The 27,247-nt window shown below is 40.0% G+C and overlaps 1 protein-coding gene across 7 annotated transcripts in view; it reads right to left on the bottom strand.

The window, feature by feature from the left end:
- Positions 1-257: 257 nt before the first annotated feature.
- The window catches only part of TENM3 (teneurin transmembrane protein 3), a 384,209-nt gene continuing 357,219 nt past the window's right edge, over positions 258-27,247 (bottom strand). For all 7 annotated transcript variants that reach the window (XM_044449875.1, XM_044449876.1, XM_044449877.1 and 4 more), the window contains 6 exons: positions 19,089-19,264; positions 16,977-17,212; positions 14,378-14,674; positions 10,140-11,751; positions 7,766-7,896; positions 258-4,493 (listed from right to left, as the gene is read on the bottom strand). In XM_044449875.1, the coding sequence (XP_044305810.1) occupies positions 3,738-4,493; positions 7,766-7,896; positions 10,140-11,751; positions 14,378-14,674; positions 16,977-17,212; positions 19,089-19,264 (3,208 nt within the window). In that variant the 3' untranslated portion in view covers positions 258-3,737. The remainder of the gene's footprint in view (positions 4,494-7,765; positions 7,897-10,139; positions 11,752-14,377; positions 14,675-16,976; positions 17,213-19,088; positions 19,265-27,247) is intronic.

Below are 27,247 nucleotides of genomic sequence, written 5' to 3'. Positions count from 1 at the left end.
TTCTGGAAAGTAGGCCACTGGAGATCCCATGGAGTAATTTGCCTTGCTGAGCTAGCAGTCTGAGCCACTGGGCAGAAGGGGCGGGAAACAACTCCCCATTGTGTAGTAAATGAATCAATACTGGTACAACCAGATCACTTTGCATCTACAAGTAGAAACAGAAAAGCAATAACACAGTTATAATGTCTGACACACATAGTTAAGAAAACAAATCTAAACACAGACACATTGGCTTGGCTTTTATTGGAAAGCCTAGATGCAATCTATAGTCATCAAGTTGTGGAAAAATTCAGGACACATATAAAGTTAGGAAGGCAAATTAAAAGAACAATACAAATCAGACAAAATTTACATTTCAAAATAGCATGAAAGCATTTTGACTGGCTTTGCCTAAAATACTCTGAATCTTTTTTTCCTGTAGGCTAATTATTTTAATACAATATTTCATTTTTATATTTTTTTTAAAAAGAGCATTTGTTTAGTTATTCCCCATAGTCACTGCCTCATGTAAGAGACTGTCTGTATCAGAAGGTTTCTGTTTTGGGTTTTATTTTTTTAGTATGAAAACGGCTTACTATACACCTACTAACAAGGCTGCCAATTAGGCTGCATTTAAGATGAGCATCAAGGGATTCTTTAGTCTGGGGGTACTGATGCCAAAATGCAGGAGAATGAGAAAGTTCCATTCTGACATGTTAAATACAGGATATTTTTGTAGTAATTCAATAGAATAATACTCCTCTACATTTTTGAGTATGAGCCTAATTCCACAAGTAGCATTTACAGCGCTCTGAAATCCTAATGCCTTGTAAACCCCTTTTTCATTTCCCATATTTAAAATAAAATGGGAAACAATGGCACTCATCAGTGGTTTGCTAAATTTGGGCTGCTTGATGGTTGAAAAATAAAAAGAACATAGCCATTTATTTGTACTTTAACTATAATAAAATAACAGCTTTTGTTCTAAATGTCAGCAGTTCCACAGGTTCTACCCAAGGGGATAGTGATAGTAATAGCATTGATAATGTGGCTTCAGTAACTTGCTTGACCTACTCACAGCCTGTTTGACAAGACTCCTACTGTGCAGTTGAGAGCACACAGAATACTATAGAATCTCAGTGCAGAAAGCAGTTAGAAAACTATTTTTATTCTATCCACATTACTCCCTGTTCAAGACACATTCACCTGCCATTTATTACCATTCTGAATATAGAGTACAGCACAATGAAAAGTAACCATATTTTCCAAAGTAATGAGTATCTGAAAACATTTTGCTGCTGAAAACAGCACATAGGTACAAGGGCTTTTGCTCAAAAATACTGAGGGATATGGGAGGCAGCATCTATAAATTAACGCTGTGTCCCTTCGTCTGTTCCCTCCCCACTTACAAACAATGCAAAACCTAAGTGTATTTTGGAATCATGCACAATCCATTCCAATTGCAAGTAGAGAGCTTTTTAGAAATGGCATATTTATAAAAATTGATGAGGAGGAATCAAGGAATGATTTAGTGCAGCTTTCCTGGCACAAGAAGCCTGAGCAGGAGGCATTGCACATTTTGAAAAAGAGGTTACAAGGTAGAGTTTGAGGGGGGAAAAGGAAGCCGAGAATCTCAGAATGTTGGAAGAGTGAGTCAGTTTTGTGCTACTGAAATAGAGGGAATATGTTGAGAAACTGCAGGCATAGCATGGTGTAGATCCCTCTGACAACAATTATCGGGCATTGTAAGTGACACAGTTGTCTTTCTGGTAAAAACAACAACATAAGAGAGAGATGCTGTAGGGGTCAAGCCTGCTAGAAAAGCCCTACAATTTGGCATAGAAACTCTATTTCTGCCTCCAGATGTGGGGCAGCAGATAGTGGTTACTCAGCAGTGAAAGAGATGCACTTGGAACCATTCAGAATCATCCCCTTTGTTGTCATGTTTGGTCCTTTACAGTAGTGAGCCAATACAGACACCTGGCTCAAAAAAGCTATGCTATGACCAAAGTTAAGCTCTGCTGTGTGCAGCGCTCAAATGCTAATACATTAGATTTGACTGTCCTTAGGGGCAAGTCTTAACAATCTTTATGGTAGCCTTCTGATGCTGATTAGGCACTAAGCTAAAACTCTCTCTTTCCCTTTGCAAAGGTCATAGTGGCTCTCTTTGGTCAATAAGGGCTTTAAAAACTGGGATATTTATTTAAATTTGTTATTCATGTGTCTACTTGTGTTACAAATGCTGCTAAGTTTCTGCTATCTTCCAGTGAAAAACTAGCCAGATCTCCATGGTCACTGAGTGGCTTCTTTTTTTTCAGGGATCATGAGAACCGAGCCACTGAAAACATCTCTTTCACAGAGAAGCCAAAGGTGAAAGACCCACCTTGGGGACTGTGTAACTGTGGGGGCAAGAACTCCACCATCTTGCCATTCATGCACATTGAGGCAGCAGCAATCCTAAGCTCGGCTAGGATTGTTCCTGTCATCACATTACACAGCTTCACATCCCACATTCAAAAAATGCACAATATAGCTGCAACATGATTAAGTACACCTTTCAGGCAGGGGAGGACAAGGCAAGTCCAGCCTACAAAGTCTTCTGTCCTATCAAATGATTCTTAATGAATTGCTTTCCCTCCCAGCAGTGAGAGATGAAACCTCATGGGCTGAGGGGCCAGCAAGGGTAGAGAATGCAAAAGGAGCTGCAGCCCGATTACCTATGCATTTGGGACCACTCCATCCTTTCAGAGGAGTGATCGAAAGAGAAAAATGCACCATTTTAAAGCTAATACAAAAATATTAACACTTCTGTCCATTAGTTATACACTGTTATATCTCTACAATATAACTCTTTATACTGTACAGCTATAACATAACAAAAGGTGCAATTCCTTTAAAAAAATTCACACACTGCACATTTTTATCATTTTATTTTAAGTATAAACTTTTTTAAACACTTTACATAAATTAACTCCTCTGAGACTAATATTTGATGTACAGTAAATTGTAATTCATATAAAAATCCATAAACAACTTGTCTCACATAATTTACAAAAAAAATCAAGGTTTCCTTTGCTTCTCTGTGACAAGGATTCTACTTGCCATTTTCCCCCAAGGCAAACCCCATTATCACTGTAAAATCCATTATTAAATTCTCATTGTAGCATAAATCGCTTGTGCCAATGTCCTTTTAGAAAGCAGCACAGTTTAAAGCCACCAGGGTGTCCATGAACAAGAATTTTTGCCCCACATTTTAAAATGAACGGAGATATATACCACATCCTATGCAGAGAGAGGAAGAGAGCAAAATAGAGGAAGAGGAGGAGAAAGAGAGAGAATATTTCTTGTAAGCAAAGGTCAACAATTTAGTAATATTTGGAAACACTGTACGGAACTGTTTCTTAGTTAAAGACAGTGCCTCAAAGGAATAGGCAGCCTGTTGCAACCCCTTCAGGTCTTTCATTTAATACTTTCAGTTCAACTTGAGTGCAGCGATATGCATATGTAAACATATTCTTTAAAGCAGATCACCTTTAAGGTCATTCAGAAAAAAAATCCCAGTTTTTCTTTTTCGCAATATCCTTCTTCTGGAAGGCTCTCTCTTTGTTGTAGAGTCTGTTCAGATTGTGCTACAGAAAAATCTGAGCAAAGGTGTATGTTTAGGCTCAAGTAGTAATGCAGCAAAACAGTTTGGTCTCCCTCTTTGAAGACCCTGGCACAGAGGCAGTCTCTTTGGCAGCCCCGGCTCCACCAGGGTGTTACCTCTTTCCAATCTCACTTTGCCTCAGGAACTGTATATTGTTAGCACTGTCTGCTAATTCGGGGTATTGCTCCACGGAGAGTACATAGTACCCATCGTATCCTTGCACTTTTCCAGCACTCAGCAGTTGCCTCTTTTCCCCTTCTGTCCACAACCTTGCCCCTTCCTCTCCATCTCGCACTCTCTGTTGTTCTCTGGCCCAGGCATTGGAGAGAGCCCTTTGCCTAGCCTGCTCTAATATCCGTGCCTTCTCTTCATCGAGAGTCATGCCATAGCGGACATGAAGAGCCAGAGCGCCGTACTGCATGTCAACATCAGCAAACCTACGAGTCCTGCCATTCACTACAGTGGTGGACTGGGAAACAGTGACGTTGATGCCATTCTCCAGGGCCTTCCGGCCACTCGTCAGTCTCAGTGTGCCTAGGTCACTCTCTGGTGAGGTGGTCTTGATGAAGTAGTGTGTGTCCTTCCCTTCGACCGTGAAATGTAAGTTTTCCAAGTAGTACGCATTGTTCAGAACAGCTGCCACTTTGATGCAATCCTCATTTGCAATGTTGAGCACATTAGTCTGCACTTTGCCTTGATTGACAGCCAGCATAACCCCTTTTCCAATCAGAGACTTCACAGTTGCAAACCACAACCATGATTTCTCACCACCAGGTCTGCGCTTGCTGATTTGGACTTCTGCCATCTTTCCTAGGGACAGGAAAGCCTTTGCTTGCCTTGCCACTTGTTGTTGCACTCCAGAAATTGGCTAAAAACAAGAACAGACAGAAGTTTTACAAACCATCTGTAGCCCCTCGATTCCAAAAGTCATGCATTTATTGGCATGTTGCCTGGAGCTGACAATGCGATATGTCACAACTGACACTGCCAAAGAGTTAATTGAATCCACATACTGAATTCTACTCTTACAACTGCTATTTTGTTTGATAAAATTCCAACTTTTTTGTCTCTTTGAGAATACAAGAAATATCATTGGAATTATAATCTTATTACTAATAATAAATCCTTGCACTGAATCACTCCAAAGAAAATATGAAAGGCTTACACACAGAGGATCATTATGTTTAATTAGCATTTACACAGCTAGTTCTTACACTAATGAATACATTGTAAAAACTGTGCAAAGCAAAAGTATAAATGTTTCAGATGTGGAAATGGAGGCAGTAGGTTGACTGTCTTGCTAAAGGCTACAGTAGTGAAAACTCATCCACTTAGGACTACCTATGTTCAGATGGCTCAAATCCTTCCCAGAAACACAAAACATAGTTTGAGAGGACTCTTAACGTTACTCTGTAGATTTCAAGCAATTTCTTTCCACACCACTCCTTTTGTAGAAATGAAGAAAGGCCTAAGATGCAGGCTGTGGGTTTGTTCATACCTTACTCAGCTCAGGTAATAACTGCACTTATTATTAGTAACTCTTATTAGGGATCAGCAATCAGGCATTATCCCCAGCCCCATTATTACCTAGTCATGAAACAAGCTGGGAGGTGATGAGCTTATTACAGGTTTGTTGGCTTTTAACCTGAACATTTAACCTAAGCATCTTCTCCTAGGGCTGGGTTATTTACATGGGCTAATACTGTGTAATAAGGTGATCATGTGATATGACATATCCATTGACCTCTAATAACTAAACACTATTGCTAAGATCTGAGTTATGAGAGGCATTTCATTCAACCAGGCTTTCTCTGGGTAGCTAATTGTAATCATGTGGGTGGACTCTCAAACTGCTCTTTGACATTGTCCAAAGGGGCAGTAACTATATTCTATGCTTGTTCTGAAAAGGGTGCCAGTCACTTCATCTTGGAGTGAAACAGGAAGTATTTGAGCAAGATGAAAGGAAGCTGGAAGTCACTGATTCAGTCTTTGGCTGAAAAACCCTGTCTGAAACCCTAGACAACCAGTGCCGGTCATTGTTAACAATGCTGTTCTCAATGCCCTGATGGTCTGAAAGGTAAAAGGCCCCTTCCTGCCAAATGAGTAAGAGGAATAGGTAGAAAGGAAAGGGAATAGATAGAAAGAAAGGGACCCTGTTCCTGCACTGCTCTTTCAAATCCCCCTTTCCATTTTACAGGTGAATAGGGAAGACCCACATTTAAAAGCCTATGTTTGTTGCAGTCACATGTAGTCTATGCCTGCCAAGGCACTTCCCACAATATAGTGGAAAAACACACCCCATCTGTCATGTCATACGGACATACTTCTCTCTAACAATACATCTTCCTAAGCCATTGTTTCCTCACTTCTGGTGTCTTTAGCCTTCCTGCATCCACAGGTGTTCTGCCCATGTCCCTCTCCAGTCAGCACTGGGCTCCACTCTCCTAGCAGTCCAGAGCCTACTGTGGCCCAAGGGCTCATGATGAATTTTGCCGAGGGAGAGCAAGGGCTGAATCCTTGCGCAGCTGTGCAATGTTAGTATCTCTAACCCTGACCTACTGCAGTGGATAAAAGAGCTCCCTCCATATCTGTGGGAACCCTGGATTTCCCTGTCATTGCCCTAAGGCTATGGAATAATCTTTCTCACCATGGGATGGATGGAGTGCTACATCCTAGGTGGTTTTTAAATAAAGGGTTGCTGCAGGGCATGCCGCTTTCAGTCTGGTAGGCTTCCACTGCAATCTTATATTCACTTAGCTGTTAGTAGGGACTTATTAATTCACTGGACTTCAGATTAGCATTTAGTGCAGGGGTGGAAAAGAAGGTAGATCTTCAGATGTTTTGGATTCCCAATTCGCCATATTCCCATCCACTGGCCATGCTGGCAGAGGCTTCTGGGAACTGAAGTCAAAAGCATCTGGACATCATCTTTTTGTTTGTCCCTGATTTAGCAGATGATGCTGTCTTTTTTGTTCTGATGTATTCTGTAAGGCAGGTCACATCGCAGAAAAGGGACACAAACCTGTTTTCTATAATAAATAAAGCTAGGGATGGCAAACTGGTTGTAAATGGAAACGTATTTTCTTCACTGTACCTTGTGGACCAGCAACTGGTGCAACAACATCACTGTGGGGATGGGGTGAGGAGCAGCAACGTCCTTTCCCTCCCTCCTGTGCAGTGCCTGTGCACCATAACATATGCAGGGGAAGAAGTTCACAGCAATGTCTTTTGAAAGTGGCTGCGGTTTCCGCTCTTGGAATGCAGCCTGAGAAAGCAGTACAGGTAGTGGTACATGTGACATCCTGGCTCTGTATTTGAACAGCTCAAGAAGTTACAGGGACCCTTTGGAACCATCAGTCTGAGCTAACCACTGCTTAAAGTTTCCCATTCCTTGCCAGTAAGTGAAAACTTGATAGCACGTGGCCTTTTGATCTCTGAACAGTTAAGATTTATAATCACTATTTTCCTAAATAGCAGATATGACTTTTCTATTTTACATTCCATTCATTTTGTCTGTCATTTAAACCAGCTACAGATTTCTGATCTGCAGTAATTTTTTCTTTTTTACCAAGTAATTTCATAAGCACCTAGAGTTTTGGCTCTGTGTAATGTAATGGGTTTTACCTGAGGTAATTTCACATTCAATATTTTATCTTCACATATAAAACATGGTTAATATTAAAGAGAAGTAAAATTGTACTGGTGCTTGGTATGCATAATTTATATCACCTGTTCTTCTGTTTATTTCACAGTCTATTTTTTATTACAGTGTTCACTTTCTGCCTTCAGGCAGGGCACTGCTATAAATCCAATCTCCATAGTTTCCACTGGGAAAGTTACAATTCTAAAAAGGGTTTCAAAGTACTATTATTTATTGATTAGTTCTTTCCCTTCTCCCAATTTGAGTCTGCATTATAGAATGGAGACCAAGATAGGTTAAAATTCAGACCTAATCTTTTGTAAAAGCACAAAAAGAGAGCAAAATTAGCAGCTAGGGTAAAGTATCTTTACAACATAGATTTTAATTTTGGAAATCCACCCCACCCCCACAATATGTAAGTTACTGAGGATTATAGTACTTGAAAAGAATGGTGTTCCTTATTAAATTCAGATGTGGTTTGATTTTCATTTTTTCCTTACCGGTACATCATCCCACTGCTGACTCTTCACAAGTTCATAGGAGGGCTCTGTTAAATCAAATTTTGGCACGGGAAATCCTGGGATGGCATTATGCAGGTGGAAACCAAATGTCACCAGCCAGCTGTTAACATCTACAAAGCAAGTGTAAAAAGAAAACACAAAAAGTATCCATTAGAATATAATGCCACACAGGTTTATTGCTATGAATGGGACTGGATAGTACTTTCAGTCATAATTAGATGCACTTAGGCTGCAATCTTATCACTGCTAGATGCTGTCCAGATGCCCATGGAATAGCTCAGAGGCTCAGCTGGGATTCTGCCCACACAGCACCTTCACAACTGGTATGGTTCCTTTTGCACCAGTTGTGCTTTCATAGCCGCAACAAATGCAACTTTGGAACTGGCATGTGGGTGATTCTTGGGGGCCAGGAAGGGAGGAGCAAGACTCTGCCAGACACAGTATACCTTGGAGGTGCTTCAGCCCACTCTCCACATGAGCAAAATAATTTGGAGGGTTACAGGCAGCACAATAGATGCAACTTTCGGTGGTAAGGGCACCACCACTGTATGGTGTGCTTATGTGCTAAGCATTCTTAGTTATATTGAATGGCAACAGAAATGAGAACTGTTATCACCCTAAAGTTCTGTGAATGACCTCCTTCTTCACTTCTGGGTTGGAAACTGCATGTTTGGGTTCTACTGCAGAATCTCTGAAACCCACTGTGGTGGAGTGTGTGTGGACAATCAAAACGAGGAGCAACCCTGTCCCTTCTGACAGCTGCATGGGATCATGGACAAGATCCCTCTCTTTTCTCTTCCTCATTCTTCCTGTGTGTGATCTGCATTGACAAAAACTGCCAGCCTTAAACATCTGTTTGGTGGCTGTACATGCATAATCCTACCCCACTAATGTATGTAGCCCCCTGCTGTGCATGCCAACCTGCGGATCAGACCTTTATCTTTGGACCTCATGCGCTTTACAACATATACAGGTATTACAGATGATATGATCACTGATGTGAACTTCTGGCTCCAGGTATCTCTTCCTATGAACTGATTATCCATATCTCTATGCATAAGCCAGTCTTTTCAGAAGAAGTATGCCAAACAGAGTTCTTTAATGCATTATCCAACAATCCAGAATAATCATATGCCATTTTCCCCAGTCACTTTTCTATGATAAACACATTTGGGTATATGTGAGGAATCTGGGGGTGCAAATTTGTCAGATTCCTTGTGTTCCACTCCCAGGACTCCAGTCTACTTTGCAGCTGCCCCGAGTCCAAGGTCCTGGCAAGTGTTCCCAGACTTTGCAGTGGGATGTGTGTCAGGAACCAGTCCTAATGCAACGTGAAGTTCTGTTTGTGATCATGCAGAGCACTACCAATATCTGCCTGAATCATGTTCTGTGAGAGGGGAAACCAGCACAAGAATGAAATGGTGTCCCCAAGCACTTTTATAAATAGCTAATGGTACACAAAACACACTAGTTTTTTCACAGAAAGCAGCTTAGGTGCTAACATGCGCTTTGGCCAGAAAGCAAGGCAAGCAGACTTAGGTCCTGCATGGGTCTGAGGCCACTCCATTAAGATAGCAAAAAAAGAAGGCAGAGCTGAGAGAGATGAGGAACACCATTTTTTGTTTACAGATAAACACAACCGTAAACTGCAAGGGGAAGTGACAGCATATTATTTTCTATAGTAGTAGATGGGAACTTGGAAATCTTCCCTTACAAAGATAATCATTGGAGGTGTTATCATGCAAGTAACAAACCCTACCAAACTGTAAGTTGCCATCTGGCATAATACCACCCATAATATTCAATATATTTACAGGTTTATAAACTGTTGCCATAGTAACTGTCTAGTCAGAAAAGAAACATAAAAGTTGACTATTTCTTTCTGTAATTCTTTTTTCTGACTCACTTAAGAGAGATAGCGGTTTTTCAGGAGACAAAAGACATGGGGATTTTGACAATTCCTAGCCGATGTCTACTAATAATCTAGGAGATAATATCACTTGCCACTATGACACCATTGCTTGGAAAATGGAGCAGGCCTGTTCATTTTGTGCATCATTATTACTGAGACAATGCTCCAGACAGCCTTCATTAATGGCTTGCTATACATATTTAGGAACATCTTTTGATGGTTGTTTTTTTCCTTACTTAGGTGGAACAAACTAGAATTTTCATGTCAAACTAATTAGCTTCGCTGGCATATATCCCTCATCATATTCTGCACATAATGCTCTTTGTTAGACAATCACTGTTAGATCCAAGCTGATGTGTACAACGCAATTTGCTAAGCAGACACAATATAATAAAATGAAAGTGTCTATTAAGTGAACATTATTAAAACATGTTTATTTACCTGTGATATAATCTTTCACATCATGTATTCTGCTGGCTGGATTGTTATTTCTAAACATGTATAAATTAAAAGGAGCGGGATCTTTTCCTATTTTTTTCCAAATTTCAATGTCAGGTGTAGTCCAACGGCCTGCTAAAATGTCATAATCTCTTTGGCCAAAATGAATTAATTTTGTCAGAGGGTCATAAAGGCCTCCATGGAATCCTATCACCAGCTGGAAATCAAGGTTGGAGTCAAAATAGATTTCACCATATGCTGTGTATTGAATTTGCTTTAGCATAAGACCATTGCTGCTAAAAACAGCTAGTGGTGTGCCAGTATTGTCTGAGGCAATGTAGAACTCATCTCCACTGCTGATCTCCATGGCAAATAGGTGTCCTTGCAAGTCATAGTAGAGAGAGGTGATTTCAGAACTTGAATGGTTGTACACATGAGTTATCCTTGTTGGATATGTAAGGTCTGCATAGAAAAACTGAAGATGCTGCCCCAGACTGGTTTTACTGGATACTCGTCTTCCAAGTCCATCGTAACGGTATATCACTGTCCACCCACTGCCTTTGCTATAAACTCTGGTGAGGAGGCCCTTTGAGCTGTATTCAAATATCTCTGTACCCCTCTGTCGCAAGAATCCATCCTCATCTAGCCGGTACTGAACATCACCTAGTCGAGTGATTCTGTCTCTCAGATCATAGCGAAGTGGTGTTAAACGGGCACTATTACTTGGATTGAGCAAGTGCAGATTGCCATTCAAGTCATAGTTGTATCGCCACATTATTTTCTCATTCAGGTAAACAGTCTGCAGCTGGCCATCAACATCATATTCATATGCATACTTGGTTGTGTTAGCAAATGGCCCTATTTTAATTTCTCTTTTTGTTACTCGGCCCATGTTATCATACTGAATTGTAATCCAGTACATAAGTGATCTGAATATTTCATACTGAATTTCCTTTATGCGACCATGGGCATCAAAATGCTTTGTGTAAGTCATTACAGCTGTTGAAATTATCTGGTTAATATCATAATATATCACCCCAAATTTCCCAAACTGTTCAACTTTTCCAGAGATGTCATCAAACTGGTAAAGATCAATAGGCAATGGAGTTTCATTGATAACACCTTGCATGCTAGTCACTCTGAAGCTATTGTCGTAGCTGTAGTCAAATCGGGCATTTACCATTCCATCCTCGCTAAAGCGGAAAATCTGCCTGTCAATCAATGGGCCAATTTGCCTGTATCTAATGGTGCAGATAAAACCATCACTCTGGAGGTTTACTGTTTTCAGAACTCCTGCTGTCTCATCATAAGTAAAACTGACTCTTGTACTATCATACAGAATTTCGGAGAGCCTGGTCTGCCTTCTGTATTTGAATAAAACTCTTCGACTTGTGCCCAAGAAAGCAGTTTGCAATAGCTGTCCTTCCTCATTGTAGTCCATGATGACAGAGGCATTACTTTCAGGGGGGTTGTAGATGTTCCGATAATAGCCAATGGAACGGATTGTCTGCATAGTATGGCGGGCGACACTGGGCATGGTTATTGCAGAAAGTCGATCCAGTAAGTCGTATTCGAAAATGTACTGCCGTTGACTATGTAGTAAGAGGACCATAGACTGAAAGAAGAAAATAGAGTTTAAACAAGTGCCAAAACCAGTGTATGATAACAGCATTCTGTTTGAGTAAATCATGATCATTTAAATTGAGTTATCCTTGACCTTACATATTGGTAATTATTCTCTGCCTAATTCATTTGGATACTTAATTGTAAGAGGTTCTGTAATTAGTAGCTCCAGATTCCTAATGTGCTACTTGTTGTGACTGAGTCATTCTTTTCTCAAGCACTCACAGCCAAACAGCAGATTGTCAATGGATTTGGATAAGTCATGTTTAATACTGGCAAAAGTGAAGCTGTCTTCAAGCCAATAACTCAAGAAGGGAACAACATATGGAAGAGACAATTTCACTCCTGTAATTAGAGATAATTTAGTGAGAAGTTTACTAGCCTGAAGATCCCTGAACCTCCTCTTCTACGTCTATTTGTCAGATGGGCAAAGCAATTGGTTTGTTATTTACATAAAACTTTGCGGAACTAATCAGCCACTGGAGTTTCAGTATTGTGCACCAGTGGCATGGTTAATTTGCATTATTCATCTGAAGTTGTATGAAACTGTCAGTATTTGTCATCATGGGCCACTAGCTTTTTTAACCCAAGGTAAATCCTGCCCGCTCCCCCACCCAAAAGGACAGCAAACTAACAGATAATAAAAGGCAATGAATTGTGATGTTTCATCATCTGATGACTGATGCTGTAAAACTAAACATAAGGCACTCTCCTAATTTTAAGATTAGCAACATATTCAAAATAAAGCTCTGCTCACTACTGTACTATGCTAGGGATCATGGGTTGCATTTCCAATGTTGGTATAAGGAGATACATTTTCTTGTTTCTTGGAACAGGAAACAACTATGGACCAGGCAGCAAATGCTACTAAACAAATTGGTACTTTAAAACAAATGCTGGGGAAAAGCCACTACATAATGCACACAGCTATAGAATTGGAAAGTGGGCAGGCAGTGAGAATTTATAGCAAGTCTGGCACAGCTTATTTTGCCATATTTAGGATGCCCTGTAGACTCAGCTGCCAGAGGCTTTTAAAGGAGACAGGTCTGGTAGTGACTGGAAACAGGGCCTTTCATACAGTCATGGCCTGGCCCTGGAACTCTTTTTACCACTTGGTGCCAAGTCTGTTGAACTTGATGCCAGGTGAAAATCTTTTAATTCTCCAATTATTTTAGGTTTTTTTCTTCATAACTCAGATGCTATCTGGAGTGGTTGCTGTTGTGCCTTTTTCTTTTTTTCATTAATACTTTAAAATTTGAATGTTAAGAGCATTATGGATAAGGTCCATTTAGTCCAGTTTTTCTTCGCACAGTGGGCATCGAGCTACCTGTCAGAAACTCACAAAAAGGACAGGAGTGCACCATTCTCCCACCTGTATTCTCCAGTAACTGGTGCACATAGGGCATACTGGAAGTAGCATATGGCCATCAGGATTAGTAACCAATGACAGTCTTATTCTCCATACGTTTACCTAATCCCCTTTTAAAGTCATCCCAATTGGGGGCCATGCCTACATGTTGTACTAGCAAATTCCACAATTTGAAGAAACACTCTGTGAAGAAACTCTTCCTTTTATTGCACCTGAATCTCCATCCTACTGGCCTCATGGGATAAGCCCAGGTTCTAGTATTATGTAGAAGAAGATAAATGTCATGCTACCTACTTTGTCCACACCATGCATAATTTTGAACACTTCTGCTCACTCACCTTTTCTCTAAGTTTTTCTCTAAGTCTCAGATGTTGCAGGGGAGTTGCTCCACCCCTTGATCATTTTAGCTGCTTCTGTCTGTACTTTTTTAGATGCACTGACCAGAAACATATACAATATTCCATGTGTAGTTGTACCATAGATTTGTGTAAGATCTTGCAGGATTTTTTTTTCAATTCCTTTTCTAATTATGCCGAATGTAGAATTAGCCTTTTGCACACTGGATTGACATTGTCATTGGGCTGATCAGCACAATCCCATGTTTTCTTTCTTAGCCATCACTAGCTCAGAGCCTATCAATTTACACTTCGAGTTGGGATTTTTACCCCAGTGCGCACCACTTTGTTTACACTGAAATGCATTTGCCATTTTGATGTCCTTTCTCCCAGTTTGGAGAGAAACTCCTTTTGTTTTAGCTGTTCTGAATAACTTGATGTCATCAGCAAAACTGGCCACTTCACTACACACAGTTCAGGAACATTTATCAACAAAGCAGTGGACCCAATACAGACCATTAACTGTTTATATCAGTCTGTTGGATGAGATTTATTTGTATTGAAGGCAATCTGAGAATACTGCTAATTACCAAAATAAACACAATTTTGTGTAATCCCAAGAACATTAAGTGAACTTAAATCTTACTAAGGTCATCAAGATATAATCATGCTTGTGATCTTTAATTCCCACTGATTTAAATGGGATCATTAACTTCTGCTGAACTATTCTCATAGGTGCCAAACCAATAAATACAAATGAATGAAATGTGCCTTATGTCTGGAACTGCAAGGATCAATGTGTATCTTTCTTCAATAAATCTCTGGATCTCTGGTTTTTGACCACTGAATGAGGCAATACTTCACTAACTTTACTGCCACATGGAAACACTCATGGGCCCATTGTAATACTTTACCTTTTCAAGGTACGTGTAACTCCATGTTTTGCCATCTGCAAATACTCTAGATACAATCCTTCCCTGTCCGTCATAATCTACTTTTTCACTAGTAGTTCCTCGCTGGATACTGCCAATCTGACCTGTAGATGAATAGGTAACATTGACAGCCATAAGCTTGCTGCTTGGGAACCATAGAGTTGGATGTCCTGAAGTGTCGTAGGCAATCCTCAACAGAAATTTACGGTGGTCATCATAGATCTTCTCTGTCTTTGTGGTCCGATCAAAGTCAACTGAAAGGAGGTTCCTACCATTAACCTTTTATGAAACAAACAAGATGACAAAATAAATCATGTTGTTTGACCATGAGCTGCTTATTACTTCCTCATACTATCAACTATTGTTTAAACAGCGTTGTTTAAACACTATTTACAATGATTGATTTCCTTTGTCAGTAAATTAATTTAGCAACTTATGTGCCAGGCATTAGATTAATTGCTGCTTTAAAAGGTTTCATTAAATAAAGATGTCTTGGCATTTATTCAAAACCTTTTCAATTAATTCTTGTGGAATTTAGTTAAATGTTACTAAAATACAACAATATATACATTGATAACCTGTATAATAATCAGTATGATTTATGGAACACATTAGGACAATACAGAAGAATGATCAGTGTAGTGTTAACACTGAAAAAACAAATAAAAGGCCAGTAAATATACTGATGTAACATAATAAATTACATATGAAATTACTCATTAGGACTATATGTATCTTTTACATGGCAAAAGTAGCTTGTTTTTACTTTTAACAATTATTATTTTCTAAAAAGATGATTTATAAAGTATGTGTTGTAGCATTGTGCATAGTACACAACACATTACTGCTTTCCAGCTGAGAGACATGATAAGATTATTTCTCGTTTTATTTCCTGTTGCTAGAAAGAGACTTTAAAACTTTCTTTGAGACAACTTATCACTCTTAACAAAACATGAATTAACCATTAGAGCAAACTAGGTGGCAGCGTTAAAAATTATTCAAGCTGTCCTAAATCAGTTTGTTACTTTGGCCTAAAACATATGACCAACATTTCAATATTTGTTCAGCTACTTCTGCAAACCCAGAGAGTATTTGGAATTCATCTTTCTTGAACAATAAGTGCCCATATACAGCATATTCAGTTAAAGATTGTTAAGTTTTATTAAATCAAAAGCATTCATTTTCAAATAAATATAATTAGGATTAGTAAGCCAGTTCAGTTTCTGACATTCAGTGTAGTATCATAGTTTACATATGACACCTTACAGCCATATATGATACAATATACTACCGTTACTATACCTCTGAACTGTTGTCACAGTCCCTACTGCTCCACAATTTAAACATGAATTGAAAATGTTTGCTTTAAGTGTGAACAAAAAAAGTTAAAGTACAATTCATGTGCTATACAACAAACCAATAGTTTAGAGGGCTTTAAAAGGAGATTAAACAAAGTCATTGAGGATTAGGCTACTAAAGGCCACTAATCATAATAACTAGATGCCACCTCCAAGTTCAGAAGCAGTATACTTTTGAATATAGTTGGGAATGAGAGGAGAAGAGGCTACAGCTTTTTTGCCTTATAGGATGCTGAACAAACCTTTGCTCTGACCCAGCGAGGCTTTTCAAGTTCTTATGATCTCATTACAATCAATTGGGCACAACGGCTTTCATAGAGTTTTCTTTTCTTAAAGGACAGAACACGGATTTTTCAACAGACTATTTATGGTTTATCTTCTATAAATTTTATTTTAATACACTTGCTTAGCTATTTCACTTATGTTTGATTTTTACTTTGGCCTCAGTTTCTACATTCCCTCCCTCAAGTCCTGCTAAAACAAGACAACTGGCTGAAAACAGGAATGCGTGCTACTTCTGAGAAATGCCTTAGTGCTGTCCTTGAAAATGGGCCCTGCTATTAGCCACCCTGGTCTGAGCAGTGCTCTCCCAAGCCCTGCTTTCTTAAGGAAAGGTTTTCAGCACTTGCAAAGCACATGCATGATCAGCCATTGTCTGTACCTGCTGAATTTCTATGGGATTATTGCACTTTCACCAGCACAGCCCCATATGTTTTACAAGAATAATAAAAACATGTGTTGCAAGGATGTTTTGTGAAGAAATCAATTGTGTCCTCCCTTTCCAAAAACAGATGCTGTAATTCTCTATTTTTAAAAAAGAAAGTGTAAACTAATCATACAATATTGCAACACTGAAAAAGAGGAGTGTGCTTGCACGACATACATGCCTGTTTACTGTACTATATTAATGAATAGTTAACTAAGCTAACTGCTGACTACAAGTCTCATAAACAAGATCTGGAAATACATTGATCAGCATGCCAATGTGAACAACTGAATGAGGAATCTGCCCTGCCCTCTTCCTCCCCGCATCAAGATGCTCTCTTATGTCTAAAATCTAATTGTAACCACCAGGGGCCATTCCACTTTCCTTTCATCTGAATTGTTCTCAGAAAAACTACCCAAAGGAAAAGATGCACATTTCAAGCACTGCAGGCTTATGACATATCCTCTAACTTATAGTACCCAACTCAAATTAAAAATGCATTAGAGGCATTACTCACTCTGAGCTTTCGGCCAAACACATTGACTTTGCCTTGGGCTTGTTCTTTTCGGAACCTCCACTCCACTAGATTCTGTCCATTTTCTCCAGGAAGAGTCATATTTCTTTTTGCTACTGTAGGATTGGCAGTGCCAGCTAAAACATGTGGTTCTGTCTGATAGTGTGTGTCCAGGCCACTGGCATAGATAATTCTTAGGGACCCATCATATCCAATCTGGTAGCTGTTTCTTAACTGATCTGAAATTGGGATAAAAAGACCGTATGTATTCTGAGCTATAGTAGATGGTATGTATTCTAAGCTCTTTCTCATATGTAAGGAATAAAAGATGGAAGTCAAACCAGATGCTCAGTTGCTTTTTACAGACTCTTGAAATGTGTGCTGTACCTTGCAGAAGTATTCACCCCTTTTGACTTTTTTACACTTTCTTGTACAACCTGGAATTGAAATGCATTTAATTGGTACTTAAAGTGCAGATTTTTTTGTTGTGACATAAAAGTAAACAAAAACAAATTAGCACCTCTTTAACCTATTTACTTAGAGGCACCTTTGGCAGCAATTACAGCCGCAAGTCTTCTTGGTTAAGTCTCTATCAACTTTGCAGATTTGGATCCTGCAGTGCTTGCCAATTCTTCCTACAAAACTGCTCCAGCTTTTTCAGGTTGAATGGGGACTACTGGTGAACAGCAACTTTAATCTCGTGCCACAGATTCTCAATCAGGCTGACACCTGGCCTTTGACCGGGTCCCCTTAAGACATTTAGCCTCTTGGTTGTAAACCACAGCAGTGTTACTTTGACTCCGTAATTAGAGTTATTATCCTTTTGGACAGTGAAATTTTCAGGCCCCTTCAGGCTGAAACATGTTTTCCTTTAGACCTTCTCTTTGACCCCATTCATCTTGCCTTCAGTCCTGATAACTTTCTCAGTTCCAACTGAGGTAAAGCATCCCACAACATGATGCTACCACTATGCATCACTGTGGAGATGGCATTATTGGGCATGAAACACTATTGAATATGCAACAAAATGATGTTTTGTAGCAAGCCCAAAAAGTTAAATTTTGGTTTCATCAGACGAGAGACCTTTCGCCCACAGGCTTACTACATGACTTTTTACAAACTCCATATGGGCTTTGATATGGGTTTGTTTCTGCAATGGATTTTTTCTTACCATTCTTCCATAGCTCTGTGGAGCACCTGGGTGATCGTTGTCCCATGGATGGTTTCTCCCATCTCAGTTAAGGATCTCTCCAGAGTTACGAGTGGCCTCTTCGTTACATCTCTAACTATTGTGCTACTTGGTTTTCATGACTTTACTTAGATATGCACTTCAACAAACTTCCAGAAACAGGTGTATTTAAGCTGAGTTCATGTGGCAGTGGGATTACATGTAGGTAGACTCTATTCAACTATTTACTGTACAGTATGTGACTTCTGGAGGCAGTGAAATTGCACCAAAGTTTATTCTGCCATGTCACAGCAAAGGGGGCATATACTAATGCAACCTACAAGTGCCAATTTGTTTTCATTCATTAACTTTTATGCCTCAGTACAAATATTTTGCACTTTAACAGTGCTGAATACCACTTGCATACATCAAACACATTTTAATTCTAGGTTTAACACAAGAAAATGTAGAAAAGTCAAAGGGGTTGTGTATGAATACTTCTGCAAGGCACTGTAATTCTTCAGTTGGCATAGGTCTCTCAGTTTAACTATTTGGAAGATGTATTTGTTTGAACAATTTTTCTATGTAGACTGAAAATAAGCATGGGTATGCCCTAAATCTGTACATGTTTGATAATGACCTCAACAGAGAGAATTCCAACAAGCATAAGAGCTTCATAAGTTTTTGATTAAAGGTGACTAAATACTTCGCTTGCAGTTCATTTCAGATACCAATGAAAATGTTTTTGCGAGTTAAGTACAGTTAATTGCATATCCTAAATATAGTTAAAATGCCTTTCAAATTATGTTTAACAATGAACTTCAGTATTTTCCCCATGCAGACCTTCTTTTCTAATCCTTAAGAGGCTGGTTAGCCATCATATAACTTGCTCTGATTAATTTCCTCTATTTTAGAAAGAGTGTTTTTGTTAGATTTTCTTACTGTACCTTGGACCATCGTATAGAAAGAATCAATTGATGATAGGTTTGAAGTGATGCTGACATCTTCCTCTCTGCTAGATGATTCAATATCAACTGTAATGGCTCTTTCCATCTCCCCATGCAGGTTGGTTACCACTCCAGTTGGAAATGTAACATTGGTTAGTCGCCCTTCACTGTCATAACTAAAGCAGAAAAGAAGCAAATAAAATGGTAAGAAACAAGAACAAATTGTTTTCCCTCACAGATTAAGACTAACAGAAAATATCAGATGGTAATATTGTTAAGGAATCCTTGGTTTTTCTGCCTGAGTTATGCACAATGAAGACTTCAAACAAGCTTTGAAGTTACTGAAAGCCTGTTTAACATACAGGAGCCTCAGTGGAAGAGAAAACAGATGGATCTCCAGTTCTGCATATTATTCTTTGAAGTGTGACCAAATCCTGCTGCACATCTAATTTGCCATTTCAAAGGGAACATGTTGGTGGGGATAAATTGCTTCACATTCTGAACCCTCTTCCCATAATCAGGCTAGATTTAGTTCACTCTTATACGAATGTTATCTCAGGGACTCTTGAGATTTTTTTTTAGCATAAGCATTATCTTCTAGGGAAGAGAGCAGACCTCCTCCACTTATGTTCCTGACTGCATCACATTCTTTGTAGTACAAGAATAAGCTGTACTGGAAAGCACTGATTCTCTTCCTACCCTTACACATACACCAGAAACAACAAAACCAAGTGGAGCGAGGTTAACATTATTAATACAAAAGTAGCAAGTGAAATCTGCAACAAATATCACAGTGTGGAGCATTCCTGTTCATCGTTCCAATCAGTCAGTCATGCCCTTTTCCACAGTACCCCATTTCATCTTCCCTGCACCTGAGTTTTCTATTGCAATCCACTAAATGAGTTGTTATTCTCTAGTCATTAGGCATGCTCAGGCCTCACTAAAGCTGCTCTGGGAATTTCTCCACTAACACTTAGGTTCCCCATACGTACTTCTGCAAAATCAGAGGTTACTGCCAGCTTGTTAATTCCTGCTTATGCATGGTGGTGATGGTTCGGTTACATAAGCAACATTCACAGCCTGAACATTAGATACAGAAGAAACTATACAACGGTTGTAACACTAGTCACTTTCCTTTGTTTATAGTTGCATAAATCTGCTTCATATTTAGTCAAACATAAAAATTAGGGATGGGCATCAGATTCAGACAAGCCCAAACCCAGATGAAATGATTCGAACCCCTTCCGGGGCTTTCTGAGGTGAACTCTTCACTCTGAAGTGACCAGAAAGGGAACTGTGGCCCTGCATAAAATTTTGTTTGCAATTCAGCTGTGGCATATCTCCAAAAATATCATCTTTTGCTTTTGTTTCTCTGAACACTGATGCTGGGAGCCGGGGAGCAAATTACTCACACCCTCAAATCTAAGGAGTCTCCTTCCACATAAACTGTGGGATTTTTGTAAAGGGGAGTGATAAGCAAAGACTTTAATAGGCATTTAAAATATCTGGGACCCAGGCTAATACATCTGCATAATATTCACAAATGCTGATTTATTTCCAATATACCCAAATGTAGAAATAATTATTAGGGTGCTTTTAAAATGAACAGCAGCCAATTCATTTTTTCATTCAAATATTCTCAAATAAAGCACATTATTTAAATAATTTAAACCTTGCTTCAGTTCATCCCAAGCCAATAGATAAAGCTTTTTTCATAAATGTAATTGCCATGTAGGGAGATACAGTGGTACCTTGGCTCACGAACTTAATCCGTTCCAGGACTCTAGTCAAGACCCAAATTGGTCGTGAGCCAAGTTAAATTTCCCCATAAGGTTCAAAGTAAATAAGGTTAATCCATTCTGTAACCATTTTTTAAATCAGAAAAATGTGAAGCAAAGTGACAACAACAGAGATTGCGGACATCTCCCCCCCCCCCCCCCCCCCAAGCACAAGCGCGGACATCTCCCTGCCCCCCGCCAGCATGACCGAGATCGTGCCTGTCATCCCTGTGGGCGCCCTTCATTCCAGCGTGCTGGGGGGTGGGGAAGAGAGATGGGCCTGATCGCGGGTGCACTGGGGAAGGGAAAGATGGGCGCAAACTGTGTGCTGAGAGTGGGGAGACGGCCGTGATCGCAGTTGCGTTCATGCAGGGAAGGTGTACCTGATCAGAGGCGCACTCCTGCAGGAAAGACAGGCAGAATCTTGGCCATCTCCCCCACGGCTCTGCTTTGCTGCTCCCGTCTTTCCTGCAACAGCGCGCCTCTGATCACGCATGCCTTCCCTGCACGAAAGCAACTGCGATCGTGGCCATCTCCCCACTCGCTGGGAAAAAAAAATCTACTGGCACTGATGTATATCCAAGGCTCTAGGGAACAGATCCAGGAATCTGGCTGGGGGGACATTATGCATAGGCCTATCAATACTCCTAGGCATGCCCTTTCATAGATACGTTGAAAATGTAAAAGCTGTTCTTCCACAAAGGCTTCTGCAAGTATTCATCTGAAATTTGGCAGGGCTCAGAAGAGCATTAACTCTTGCAAATTTCAACTAATTCTACCAAGAAATTAAGATGTTCTCAGTTCTCTCAATAACAAAAATAAAAATATAAAGATTAGTGACACAAATCATGCTCCATCCATTTTTCTGAAATTTGGTAGACACAATCTCTTATTACACTTTCAAATGCTATCTATTTCTGTCAAAGCCTTCCTTTAATTTTCCATGACAGCCAAAGAGAGACAAAAAAGAGCTTTGAATTAACATGCAATGGACTGAAGATCTCACAACACTGGCATCCTATGGGAGAATGTACTACCAATGACAACTTCATCTCAATACTCATTCTGACATAAGTGTATAAACTATGCACATTACTAAAGTGATGTGAAACAGAAACTTTGTATACATGTGCGTGTATGAGTATGTGTATATGTATATTATTAGTAATAGTCAAGGTTGCTTTAACTCATCTCTGGTCGTTGCTGTGTGAGTGTGCTTCTGTTTTTCTTTTCTGCATATCAAATAAAAATGATAAATAAATAAATACATCCCCCCCACCCCGGGCTCAGAACTGAAGTTGGAATGGATAGGTTCCAAATTGGTCAGAGCTGCATCAGGCAAATTCCAAGCTATTGAATTGGGGTCCAAGTTGTCTTGTGGTGGTGCATATCTCAAATAATAATATCAAACCAGTATCTTAAACACCTGGATAATTTGAGATTGACCATATGCAATTTGGGATATTTGAGAGCTCTGAAGTTAGGCAATTTTGAGCAGTTGTGGGATTCAAGACACTGTCTTTGTCTTGGGAAAAACTGCTTTTGTGTATTTTTCCTCTGAAGAGCTCCTCAAGTTATCTTAAACAGGACATTACCAATAAAGTGAAGATTTCAATAGGGTTCAGAAAGGGAGATACACTGAAACTTGTTTGCATTCTTCCAGTTTAGTCTTCAGCAAACTTCTTTCTTCCTTCCATTTATCAAACCATTTCAGGAGCTTGGCAGTCCTTGCTTTTAGCATGTGGTCAGAAGCCACAGGCAAGAGTCTATTTGGCTACTTTTAAAGCAGTTATTGCATAATTAGTGGTCATCCTTCTCCTCTAAGCACTATTTATCCAGTGCATCATTTTCAGAAATAGTACATCTACAGCCAGTAGGAAAGCTTTCCATAGCATTTAGTCACACATTTCATTTCACAACAGAATTTTAATTCCTATTTGTTCCTGTGTATGTCATCCAAGGTTACAAATACATTATTTTTGTGCCCTATGAAACCTGTGTTAGCCCTGTTGCTCCAAAGGAGCGATCCCGTGATGCCTAGACAGTGACTTCAGGGAGCACAGGACACTTTGGAGGCAGAACTCTTACCTCAGTTCTGGGAATGCCACCCTGGCACCCCTCCTGCCTCCCAGTTGGCATGGAAGGAACTGTTCCAGCTGCCTCTTCAAGGTGAGGAACTCACCCTTTGAGAGGAAATAAAGGAAATGTTTTGTGATTGGGGAAGGAACTGCAGAGGCCAAGGTGCAACATATATTGGGATCTTTGCAGTTTCCTTTCCTCCCTCTGAAGCAACCCAGCCATGTAGGGAAAATGCAAGGTAGGAGGGCCATAGAGACAAAGATTGCTACTGTCACCACTGCCACTTTACACTGGATGATCATTAGTCTCTGAATCATAAGCTAGTTATCATCTGTGTAGGACTGCCCTCTCAAACTTTGTTCAAGGGCAACTCTTACTGGTAATGATCACCACCATCTACGATATTTGACCTTCTACTCCATCAGCTGCTGGAGTTCTCTGATACCCATCTTCTTTACTTTAAATTACACAATGTGAAGCGACCACACATAGTAGTTTAAAAGCTGCTGTACTGGTGGTTAATGTAACTGCTAATGATTTTTTTCTTGGCTAGATCAGGTGTGATGTTAGATATGCCTTTGCTTATATAAAACCAAATTACAGTCTCACCATTTGTAGGAGGATGCTGTATAAGTTCACCCAGATATTTTGATCCTGGAATTTGAACAGTGTATATTTTCAGCTAAAGACCTGGATGTGTTTAGATCTCCCTCCAAAGGAAAGGAAGTTCAAAGGAAAATGGCTTGTTGTTAAGTGTGAATTTGAGTCTAGAAGGCATCTAGTTATTTCTAACTTAGAGCAATTTTTCAACAGACCTCTTTTGTTTTCCTGGTATTTGAAGGAAATACAAGGAAATACCATCTGGCATTTGAAGATGGCAGAATCAGGCAGGTAGAAATATGGCCCACCAAAATGCTTGAAATATTTTCTAGAATGCATTAGGATTTTCAGTGGGCTATTTGATTCCAAATTTCTGTGACAGTGTTTGTCTGTCATTGACTGATCAATGCTGCCTAGTCTCCACATATCATTTGAACATACCATATTTAGTTTTTTCAGCTCTTTCTAGGAAATTGCTCCAGTATCTCTATTTTATCTGCCATGTGATTTCAGATGGCTCTTATGTGATGCAGATTAAACACACTGCAGTTAATGGAGGTTCTGGTTCTGAAGATCTTCAAGGAAATTCTAGACAGGCATCTATTTGGCTATCTAGCTCTGCAATTTCTGCATGGGGGGGGGTTGGCCTAGAGGAGGCCCCACAAGGCCCTCCATAACACACCATTAAATTACATTATCCAGTAACAGTATCTGAGTGATGCAAAAACAGATCAAATTAAAATAATCACATCTACAAAATGTAATGCTATAAAGCAGCACTAGAACAATCAGTTTTACTATGATTCTGTGATGGCTTATAACTCCTTGTCTCAAGACCTGCCCTGTTTGCTGCCTACACAGCCAGTTCCTAGCAATTTTTTGAAAAGTTCCCTTGAAAGAACTTGCAACCCCTCTGTAGGTCTGCAGTCCCATGGACTGAATTTCCAGGTATTTGCAGATGCAGGCCTCCTAATCACTGCTCTTCCATCATACAATGGAATGCTCTTCCATATATCAATGGAATTGAAACTGACTGTTCACAGTAAAGGGGTTTAGTGGGATTTTTAAAATGTGGGTATGTTATGTTCTAAGCCGATTTCCAGGTAAAAAGCGGTCTGAATGTCAATGCCATCTATTTCATCTGAGAATTTGTTGTTGTTAGTCGCGAAGTCGTGTCCGACCCATCGAGACCCCATGGACAACATTCCTCCAGGCCTTCCTGTCCTCCACCATCCCCCATAGTCCACTCAAGCTCACACCAACTGCTTCAGTAACTCCATCCAGCCACCTCATTCTCTGCCATCCCCTTCTTCTTTTGCCATCTATTGTTCCCAGCATTAGACACCTAATGAGAAGGACTCCCTTCTCATTAGGTGACCAAAGTATTTGAGTTTCATCTTCAGGATCTGGCCTTCCAAAGAGCAGTCAGGGTTGATCTCCTCTAGGACTGACTGGTTTCATCGCCTTGCTGTCCAAGGGACTCACAGGAGTCTCTGTCAGCACCACAATTCAAAGGCCTCAATTCTTCAGCACTCAGTCTTCCTTATGGTCCAACTTTCACAGCCATACATTGCAACTGGGAAAACCATAGCCTTGACTATACGCACTTTTGTTGGCAGGGTGATGTCTCTGCTTTTTAGCATGCTATCTAGATTGCCATAGCTTTCCTCCCCAGGAGCAAGCGTCTTTAATTTCTTGGCTACAGTCCCCATCTGTGGTGATCTGGGAGCCCAAGAAAATAAAATCTGTCACTACCTCCATTTCTTCTCCATCTATTTGCCAGGAAATGAGAGGACCGGATGCCATAATCTCAGTTTTCTTAATGTTGAGTTTCAAGCCAACTTTTGCACTCTCCTCCTTCACCCGCATCAAGAGGCTCTTTAGTTCCTCTTCACTTTCTGCCATGAGAGTGGTATCATCTGCATATCTGAGGTTGTTGATATTTCTCCCAGCAATCTTAATTCCAACTGGCGATTCATCTAGCCCCACCTTTCTCATGATGTGCTCTGCATATAAGTTAAATAGGCAGGGCGACAGTATACAGCCTTGCCAAACTCCTTTCTCAATTTTGAAGCAATCCGTGCCCAGTTCTAACTGTTGCTTCTTGACCCCCATATAGATTTCTCAAGAGACAAATAAGATGGTAAGGTACTCCCATCTCTTTAAGAACTTGCCACAATTTGTTGTGATCCACACAATCAAAGGCTTTAGCATAGTCAATGAAACAGAAGTAGATGTTTTTCTGGAACTCCCTAGCTTTCTCCATGATCCAGCGTATGTTGGCAATTTGATCTCTAGTTCCTCTCCCTCTTCAAAATCCTGCCTGTACTTCTGGTAGTTCTCGGTTCACATACTGCTGGAGCCTAGCTTGTAGGATTTTGAGCATCACTTTGCTAGCATGTGAAATGAGTGCAATGGTGCAGTAGTTTGAACATTCTTTGGCATTGCCTTTCTTTGGGATCAAAATGTAAACTGACCTTTTCCAATCCTGTGACCTTTTCCAATCCAAGTTTGCTGGCATTTTGAGTGTAGCACTTTTACTGCATCGTCTTTTAAGATTTTGAGTAACTCAGCTGGAATACTGTCACCTCCACTAGCTTTGTTGTTGCTCAGACTTCCTAAGGCCCATTTGACTTCACATTCCGGGATGTCTGGTTCGAGGTCAGTGACCACCCCATCGTGGTTATCAGGGACGTTAAGCTCTTTCTTGTATAGTTCCTCTGTGTAATCTTGCCACCTCTTCTTAATCTCTTCTGCCTCTGTTAGGTCCCTGCCATTTTGGTCCTTTATCATGCCCATCTTTGCATGAAATGTTCCCTTCATATCTCCAATTTTCTGGAAGAGATCTCTGGTCCTCCCTATTCTATTGTTTTCTTCCATTTCTTTGCACTGTTCATTTAAGAAGGCATTCTTATCTCTTCTAGCTATTCTCTGGAATTCTGCATTCAATTGGGTGTTATCTTTCTCTTTCTCCCTTGCCTTTTGCTTTCCTTCTTTCCTCAGCTATTTGTAAAGCTTCCCCAGACAGCCATTTTGCTTTCTTGCATTTCTTTTTCTTTGGGATGGTTTTAGTTGCTGCCTCTTGTACAATATTGCAAATCTCCGTCCATAGTTCTTCAGGCACTCTGTCTATCAGATCTAATTCCTTAAATCTATTTGTCACCTCTACTGTATATTCATCAGGGGTATGATTTAGGTCATACCTGAGTGGCCTAGTGCTTTCCCCTACTTTCTTCAATTTAGGCCGAAATTTTGCAACAAGAAGCTCATGATTTGAGCCACAGTCAGCTCCTGGTCTAGTTTTTATGGACTGTATAGAGCTTCTCCCATCTTTGGCTGTAGAGCACATAGCCAATCTGATTTCTGTGTTGACCGTCTGGTGATGTCCATGAGTAGAGTCATCTCTTGGGTTGTTGGAAAGAGTGTTTGCTATGACCATCGTGTTCTCTTGACAAAATTCTACCAGCCTGTGCCCTTCTTCATTTTGTACTCCAAGGCCAAACTTGTCTGTTATTCCAGTTATCTTTTGGCTTTCTACTTTAGCATTCCAATCCCCCATGATGATAAGGACATCATTTTTTGGTGTTAATTCTAGAAGGTGTTGTAGGCCTTCATAGAACCGGTCAACTTCAGCCTCTTCAGCACCAGGTTGGGGCATAGACTTGGACTGCTGTGATGTTGAATGATTTGCCTTGGATTCGA

This window comes from Varanus komodoensis, unplaced genomic scaffold (assembly GCF_004798865.1).
Source record: "Varanus komodoensis strain SLA01 unplaced genomic scaffold, ASM479886v1 scaffold61, whole genome shotgun sequence".
Lineage (NCBI taxonomy): Eukaryota > Metazoa > Chordata > Lepidosauria > Squamata > Varanidae > Varanus > Varanus komodoensis.
The sequence above is the reverse complement of the archived record's forward strand: the minus strand, read 5'-3'. Positions and strand labels throughout refer to the sequence as shown.